The sequence below is a fragment of the Leucoraja erinacea genome, chromosome 10 (genome assembly GCF_028641065.1).
Source record: "Leucoraja erinacea ecotype New England chromosome 10, Leri_hhj_1, whole genome shotgun sequence".
Taxonomy (NCBI): domain Eukaryota; kingdom Metazoa; phylum Chordata; class Chondrichthyes; order Rajiformes; family Rajidae; genus Leucoraja; species Leucoraja erinaceus.
In genome coordinates, this window is record NC_073386.1 from 27,423,948 (window position 1) to 27,433,292 (window position 9,345).

The 9,345-nt window shown below is 39.1% G+C and overlaps 1 protein-coding gene across 1 annotated transcript in view; it reads left to right on the top strand.

Moving 5' to 3' along the window:
* agbl4 (AGBL carboxypeptidase 4) overlaps nucleotides 1-8,193 on the top strand; it is a 440,437-nt gene extending 432,244 nt beyond the window's left edge. Inside the window, exon 13 of the mRNA XM_055642477.1 lies at nucleotides 6,330-8,193. Within this exon, the coding sequence (XP_055498452.1) occupies nucleotides 6,330-6,333 (4 nt within the window). The 3' untranslated portion in view covers nucleotides 6,334-8,193. The remainder of the gene's footprint in view (nucleotides 1-6,329) is intronic.
* Nucleotides 8,194-9,345: the final 1,152 nt, after the last annotated feature.

Here is a 9,345-nt window from a genome sequence, read left to right on the forward strand (position 1 = left end):
ATTTTACACAAAAAACAATCCCTTTATATGGTTATACCTCAATGACTCACCACTGCAGCTGTTTTGAAATGAGTGAACTGAAGTAAACTCTTTATCCTTACTGAAATAATTGATTTTCAGTGTCAGTAACTCTCTACCAGGAAAAGTAAGAAGACCACATAGAAAATTACTGAGATGTAGTAAAGCATTTATAATCGTCCTCATTAAAGTAATTAAAGTGTCTTGAATTTAATTTTGTTGCCATCTGCACATTTCATTTTTATAATTAAAAGTTTTGCATAACTAGCAACGTAACTGACATCATGTTTCAAAAAAAATTCAAAGGAAATAAATAATGATTGGTTCAATTAACTGTGCTGATAGGCATAGTTTTGGCATTATACAAAATCAGCCAAATGACCAATAACAACCAATACTTCAAACTACAGCAATCAAATCACAAGGCAGAAAGTAACACAAAGCTACCTGTTGGTAGACAAAAATGCTGGAGAAACTCAGCGGGTGAGGCAGCATCTATGGAGCGAAGGAAATAGGCAACGTTATAACAATTTCCTATTGCCTATTTCCTTCGCTCCATAGATGCTGCCTCACCCGCTGAGTTTCTCCAGTATTTTTGTCTACCTAAGATTTTCCAGCATCTGCAGTTCCTTCTTAAACAAAGCTACCCGTTAGTCGCTACAAATACATCAGTTTGGTGTGTGGAGATTTACACCACTTTTAAGGACATGATCTTAGAGATCTCACCACAGAGATCTTAGAGTTCTTACCACTTAGTACATTGGGTGATTTATAATTTAAATGGTGAGTATGAATGTTCTACACACAGAAGGCCTTGTGAATTGTGGCCTGACATATATAAAGAAAGAAAGAAAATTAAATTATGTGATTATCCTCTCATTATAAAAGTATTTTTTAGTTATTTTAAGAAATCCATTCACGAATGTAAACAAATCAGGAAAAAGAAGGAAGCAGAAAAAGGTACAAAGTGCTGGAGTAGCTTAGCGGGTCAGACAGCATCTTTGGAGAACATGGGTATGTAACATTTCGGGTTGGGACCCTTCTTCAAAATCTGATTGTGTTTTTTGAGAAGGTAGATAAGAAAACATGGACTTCAGTAAGGCTTTTGATAAGATCCAGTGTAGTAGGCTAATCTGAAGCATGTTGGAAAACTGGATCCAAATTTGATTGGCGATTGGAGTCAAGAAAATGTGAAGATAGGAAAGAAGGTTATTTAAGGATAGATCAGTTGGAATGTTAGGTAAAGTGGCGACAGATGAGATAGAATTGAATGCAGATAGGTTTGAGCTGGTGCATTTTGGGATGTCAGTACTGGCTGGACATATAAATGGCAGGGATTTAGGGGTGTTTATTCTCACCGGAACATAGGAGGCTGAATGGTGACTTTATAGAGGTTTACAATATTATGAGGAGCATGAATAGGTTGATAGTGATTTTTTTTTTGCTCGTGGCAGGGGAGTCTAGGACAAGGGAGCAAATTTAAGATGAGAGGGAAAAACGTTTAAAAGAATCTGCTGGGGCAATTTTGCACACAGATGGTGGTGGTTATTTGCAACAAGCTGCCACATGAGGCGGCAGACAGACACTGTTTATTTATTTAATTCTTTATTTCGAACAGAATAAAATAATAAAAAGCAAGTGTGAAACAGCTTATAAAAAACAAAAAAACAAAACAAGAATATTTATAAAGTGTCATAAACAATATCTATAAATAAATTAAATCGTATGTGTCTGAAAAGGAGCAGGAAGAAGCCAAAGCTTATTAATTCCCACTCCTTATTCAACTGCTTATATTTATCTTATACAAATTTAGCAGCTATATGTACACCATATGTACACCGGCAGCTATATGTACACCAAATTATTTACCTTTATACACTAACCAAATATTTACAAAGCCACAGAAAAAAAGAGAGAAAAAGTCTCTTAGTCATATATACAACCCATCACCCTATAATCACCTTTCCCAAAACAATCAGTATAACAAATATCCCACTCACAATCAACTATCCTCATCCCAATATCCTTTAAAAAAAAGTGTTTTTGTACATCTTTTTAAACTGAATTGTTAAAGGATTTAAAAGCAATTTGCACAGATTCCGAGATAGAATAGCATAGAGAAATATGGGTATAATGTACGAAATAAGATTAATGTAAATAAGTTCATAAATCATAGCGGCAGAATTAGGCCATTTGGCCTATCACATCTACTTTACCATTCATTCATGGCTTGCCTATATTTCCTTCTCATCCTTATTCTCCTGTCTTCTCCCCGTAACCTTTGACACCCTTACTAATCAAGAACCTGTCAATCTCTGCTTTAAAAGTACCAACTGAATTGCTCCACTTCCATCTGTGGCAATGAATTCCACAGATTCACCACCCTCTGACTAAAGACATTCCTCCTCATTTGCTTTCTAAATGTATGTCCTTTTATTCTGAGGCTGTGCCCGTTAGTCCTAGACTCTTCCACTAGCGGAAACAACCTCTCCACATCCATAGTCAGACTATCCAGATCGTCATCATGGTCAGCTTGGATATTTATACAAGACGTTGGTGAGGCAACACTTGGAGTAATGTGTTCAGTTTTCATCACCCTGTTATAGGAAAGATGCCATTAAACTGGAAAGGGACTTTCTGCGTATAATCAGCATTTTCTATTTTTTCCAGAAGCCTTGGAAAGATGAAACAAATTAAAGTTGGTGGTTTTAGTTTTAAGAGGTTATGGGTATATTTGAAGTTTAAGATATCCAGGAAACTGATGAGAAAAGTGCCAAAAATTTGAATGATATAACATCACATAATGTACCTCACTAGCGAATTTCTATGAAAAACGAATATAATTAAAAGTGCATTGGTTCAAAATTCCTTTCTGAGTACAACGTTTTCCAGTGTCCCTTGCTTTGAAAACACTGAAGGCCTAAGGTGTACAAGTTAACTAAAGGGGCTGTCCCACTGCAGCGACCTAATCCGCGAGTTCAGAAGAGTGTCTTCGACCTTCAAGCTCGAGGGCACTCGCCTGGAAAACCTCGAGCTGGATCAACCGTCAGCAATGAAATCGTGAGCTGGATCGACCGACCGCACGCGCACACACACACATCGCAAAGGCGGGGGACAGGGAAAGTGGGGGAGCGCTGTCTGAAATGCACACCCACGATGAAGAGGAAGCTAAAAGACAGCTGCACAGTGTAGGGTAAGTCCTTTAGAGAGGGGGGGGAGGTGGGGGGAGAAGTGGGGGAGAAGGAGTGGAGACACTTTTAAGAAGTCAGACAACGTTTAATTAAGTTTAGCGGGCATTATACCTACCGGTCGGTTTTCCTGGGTCCTGAAAACTCCAATGAGCCAATTAAAATGCCCAGTCAACGAAGGAGATTGCCTACGGCTACCCTCGACTGCCTGTAACTAAATAGCGACCCCACTCCACTGCACTACGAGTTAAAAAGAACCATGCCGACCAATTTTTACTCGCAGAACATTTTTCAACATGCTGAAAACTTTTCTGCGACCTAGCTGAGGCCGCGAGTATGCGCAAACTTCCCGCGAGCATGAAGGAGCATTCCAGTGGCCTCATAAGACCTTCTAGGACCAACTGTCGGCCACGCTGCGAGCGTGAGTCGAGGGCAAACTCTTCTAAACTCGCAGATTAGGTCGTCGCAGTGGGGCAGCCCCTTAACATTGAATGATTTATTTAACACATCAAAGCATAACTGTGTGCGGGCGACAGATGGCGCAATGGGCTAAGTGTTTGGCTGGCGACCGGAAGGTAGCCGGTTCGAGTCCCGCTTGGAGTGCATACTGTCGTTGTGTCCTTGGGCAAGATACTTCACCCACCTTTGCCTGCGTGTGAATGTGTGTGAGTGATTGGTGGTGGTCGGAGGGGCCATAGGCGCAGATTAGCAGCCACGCTTCCGTCAGTCTGCCCCAGGGCAGCTGTGGCTACAGAAGTAGCTCACCACCACCGAGTGTGACTGAGGAGTGAATGAATAATGCGATGTAAAGCGCCTTGAGTATGTAGAAAGGCGCTATATAAATCCCATCCATCATAACAAAACAGCATAACGAAAATGGCCTAAATAAAGGCTCACATATCTCCTAAATATGTGAGTCTTTAATCTGTACAACAAACACTGAAGGGCAGCACAGTGGCGCAGTGGTAGAGTTGCTGCCTGACAGAGCCTAAGATCCGGGTTCAAACTAGACTACAGTGCAGACAGTACACAGTTTGTGCATTCTCCCTGAGAATGGTTTTTCTCTCGGTGCTCCAGTTTCTTCCCACAGTCCTAGGATTTGTAGGTTAATTGGCTTCTGTAAATTGTCCTTAGTGCTAGTGTACAGAGCGATTGCTGGACTCTGTGGGCACAAGGGCCTGTTTCCACGCTGCACCTCCAAAGTCTAAAGAAATCAGCATTTAGCACACATAAAATAGTAATTCAATCTATTGTTTTCTTTCTGAGTCCTATGTGCAGTTAATAATTTAACACACGGCATCTGACGCTTAATGTATATCTAGATGTCTCTTCCAGGATTTTCAATGGTGTTTCCCATCGACTACAGACTACTCAATCCAAGAGATGACTTTCCCAATGCCTGTGAAGGCTGTTTCTATTTGCTCCATAGGGGTCACTACTGAGCTGATCATAGGTCAGTGCCAAGGATGCTGAAATGGATTCCCTTTAACAATTTACTTACTTGCTTGCTTACAATGCAGAGAACACTCATTCATTTCTGCACTGTCAAAATGAACAAAGGAAAGAAAGGGATCTCCTGCCTAAAAATCCATCAGTAGAAATTTCTGGCATTTTCTGGAATTTCCTAACACTAATCCCAGACAAAGACTGATTGTTTACTGTGTCTTTTCAATTGCTGACCAATTTGCATAAACCTTAGACACAGGTGAGGGAATGTAAACTTTAATATTTGACTTGAGAATTAAGGGACAGAAGTTTAGGGGTAACATGAGGGGGAACTTCTTTTCTCAGAGAGTGGTGGCTGTGTGGAATGAGCTTCCAGTGAAGGTGGTGGAGGCAGGTTCGTTTTTATAATTTAAAAATAAATTGGATAGTTATATGGACGGGAAAGGAATGGAGGGTTATGGTCTGAGCGCAGGTATATGGGACTAGGGGAGAATACGTGTTCGGCACGGACTAGAAGGGTCGAGATGGCCTGTTTCCGTGCTGTAATTGTTATATGGTTATATATGGTTAATATAATGCCTTTCAGAAGTTGATACAGAATTTGGTAAAAATTTGGAACACTCTTTTATAAATGAAAATTAATCCTGGATGAGTTGTTGCTTTGAAACCTGAGATTGATGGATCTCGTAAAAAAATATGTCAAAGCAAACAGAAATAAGCCCGGTAGATGGAGAAGTCACAGATCAGCCATTGTATCAAATGGCCGAACAAGCTCAAGGGGCTCAATAGCCTAATCCATTTTCCACAACTGTTAATTCCACAGTTTGTCTACATTAGACCATACCTTGTTATAGATTCTGAGTAATATGATTCATTATTCAGTGTGGTTTTCCTGGAAACATTCTTAAATTCATTTGAATAATTGTACTGCAAATGACAAGTGAATTAATATGTGTTGGCTGAATCACCATTTTATGTGAGTGAAGCATTTTGAATACCGATTTCAGAGCTTGCTGTACAATCACTTTATTTAGATCTCTCTGATGAGCTGTTATCAATATAGTTATGTTTTGGTGTTATTTATTTAACAAATCTTTCTGTGTTATATTGTTAGTTATCTTAGATCTACATTGTTGTTCAAGCAAAGATCACTGGAAAACCTGGAAAACTTTGCTCCTGGAAAGAAACTCAAGAATGGAATTTTGAAATTGTAATTTAATTAGCATATGAGGTTTTTATGAATTTTCAGTTGCCTATTGATTTGAGAAGGTCATCAGGCGTAATGGAAACCAAAACAGGTATAAAGATAGTTTAAAAATATTCTGTATAGTGACTCATAAATCCAGTGCAAACTCAGGAGAAATATCTTTATTCAGAGATTAGAATGTGGAACTTACTAGGTAAAGAGAAAGTTGAGGTGAATAGCACGAATGCTTGCTTATAACAAGAATCCGGATAAACACATGGGGAAGGAAGAACTAGACGATTACTCTAGGGTTAGATAAAGACTGAGAATAAACACTGGCGTAGTCTGGTCAAGTAGCCGATTCCATGATGTTTGATAAGTTTGTAACTCTATGCCAGGAAACAAAAATTACTGCTTTAAGTATTGTTGCAGCTAGTTCTTCATTAAAAAAAACTAAAAAATAATATTTTCCTCTAATCTGCTTTCTCTAGATAAGACTGAAGTTGGCTCCTCAAACCACCTGGCAGTGAGAAAATGTTCTCGAATACTATATTTCATTTAAAACTACATAAGAATTACTATTCTGCTGCGGGAAGCATGAAGTCAGTTCCTAACTAAGGACTTTATACTGAGCGATGCAACCAGGCTGACAGGCAGCTACAATTAGCAAAATTATCCACTGATGTTCAGAATTGGATGTCTCTTATGGGAGGAATGTGGCTTCTGTTTTGTGTTGGTTTTTATGAAACTTGAAACCTGGCAGAATGCAATCTGTAAGGTTTATAAAAGTGCAGTACTGATTTCATTTATATAATAAAAACAAATCGCGCAACATATATCTTAGAAAATCTCCTGGAACATTAATCTGTCTGCCTTCTCTCTATTCTCTGTAATTGTTCTGTGATATACAATTACCAAATCAGAGAGAAAAAAATTAAATGGAACAAAATTGGCAAGGGTAATATAAATGTAAATGATTGGACACTTCAAAATTGCAGTTATTAGTTTTGCCCATACAACCTTTCTGCATTCATCCATCTTCAGCATTGGGAGATAACCAGTTAACATCACCAAATAATTTACTGTTGCATCCAATGACCAGATCAAAAAAGAAAGACTTGCACCAGCTTAATACATAGTTTCTCGCTCTTGCTCTTACGAAAATTATTTTAGACATATAATGTGTAAACCAAAGTAGACTTATCCAGGATATGTATAGATAGCTAGTCAAGGCAAAATCTTTATATTGTGACTCAATTTATGAGATTGGTGTAACTTCCTTTTCGGTTTCCCTTTCTGGTCCACATCACATTTCAGTCTCCATACTATCTGCAACTCATTTAGTTGCCCTTTCTCTTTTGTGACTGCCCACTATTATGGGTGGTTTCAACCTTTCTACCTTTGCACAAATTATCAGCACAATGCTTTAAGCCAACAAGCATACTATACAAATGAAACAAATATAAAATTACATTTTCTCTTCAGACTAGATTGAAGTTTTATAATAGATATCCCTTTTGGTATGAGACACATATAATTTTGATAGTCAGCTTATGTCCTTTATATAGTTTACCCTATAATTAACTAATCTCTGCAGAGAATGGAAATAGAGTTAAAAGTTATTGAGATTGATAAAACTATATCAAAATGCATTTTTCTTTAATAGTGCATGATTTTTGCAGCAGATAAACATAACCTGGCTTCAAGCTCTCAAACCTTCAAAGCAAACAGCTTAGAAAGCTGCAAATACACAATCACTGATGCTCATGAACATCAAATAAATCAAAATGATTTTTGCTCCCAGGCATCAAAACCATCTTCTAAACAACTATGAAAAGGGATAGTGTGGTAAAATAAGTCCAGATATATCATCATAAGAGAGGAAATATGAATATGTTCATATGCACTTTTAGCTTAAATCATACGTGGCGATGCCCATCTTTTTTGAAGCTCAAAGATTTATGCATTGCAGATTGGAAAGTTTGTAGGTTAGAGTATTTTTTAAAAAGGAAAGGGATGTGCTTCAATGAATTTCAATTCTCACATATGCCTCTTTCTCATTCCTTTATCTCTGGAAAGGGAAATTAAATGATAGCTAAAGCAATACTACCATCTTCCTATGTAAAAGAGAGGGAGCAGTCTTATTCTAAATTATTTCATTTAAATTGTTTCCAGAGCAAAAATCTTTAAGAATATATCAGGAACGATTTATTCTGCTATGACACTTTATAATGACTTGTATTTATCTGTTCTGTAACATTTTATGCTGCTGTTGCTTTTGATGCAAGGGTTTTGTAAGGCATTTGAACAGTTGGTAGTTTTGAAATAAAATCTGATGATCTTCTTCTTCCTTAATCCCTTTGTGGATTATTTTTTCTAAATGACTGACAGTTCCAAGGCTCAAAATTGTGATCTTCATGTTGATAATGTTATATTCAACTGTGTAAACATATTCTCAAACTTTCATTTGTATCTTAAGATTCCTCTATGCATGCCTCTATACTTTTCCTCCACATAGAACCAAAGGGAGATGCTAAACTCAGTCACAAAAGTTTGAGAATAAAATTACTTTATTATATGACAACCAGTAGTGCAGTCCCTTTGTGAACCAACAGGTTGATGTACAGGAATACATTTTACTTCGGAGTCACGTGAATGACTACATGAAGAACCCCGTACAGCCGCACGTGTGTCATTACGTCAGACGCATTGGTGCAGGCGACCGGTTGGGGCAGCAGGAGCTCCTCCAGCGCGGTAAGTTTAAACTTCAGGTAAGCTTGTTTTTCTTACCTGTTTTATTCCTTGCAGGAACCTCTTGTTCCAGAGGCTTCCTGCCGGAGGATTCACGACGACAGACGAGGGAACCAGCTATGGGCTGTGGGGAAACCCCAGTTCTCGCCGCGGGAGCGGATAGCTGTGAATGTCGGGTACGCGAAGTCGGTCGCTGACGGGGTGGTCAGTGATTCCAGGCGCTCCGGGTGCTGGGAGGGTTCCCTCCGAAAGGCACATAGATGCTGGGGTTCCCGGGGAGGGGACCTCCAGTAGGCCAGGTGCCGGGAGGGTTTTCCATACAATATAAATATAAATGCTGGGGTTCCCGGGAAGGGGACCTCCAGTAGACCGGGTGGCGGGAGGGTTTTCCCTCCGATATAAATATAGATACCGGGTGTCGGGAGGGTTTTCCCTCTGATAGAAATATACATGCCGGGTGTTGGGAGGATTTTCCCCGATATACATAAAGGGTGATTTCATGAAAGGTCACTGGATCGTAGATCCGCACCCACGTGTCCGAAAATTTTAACTGGAGGACACTTGGTACTTCCGGTACATGTTAGTGAATGGGAAAACACGCACTTTCACACCCGTTAAAAACATCGAAAACGGCCAGTTTTTGAGCTGCAATTTACTGTGCCAGTCGGGGTGACCGTGTGGCACAGCTACCTAAATTTACAGTCCAAAAAAAAGATAGAAACTAAGGTAAATTCAAGAGGGAGCTGAAGGTGCAAA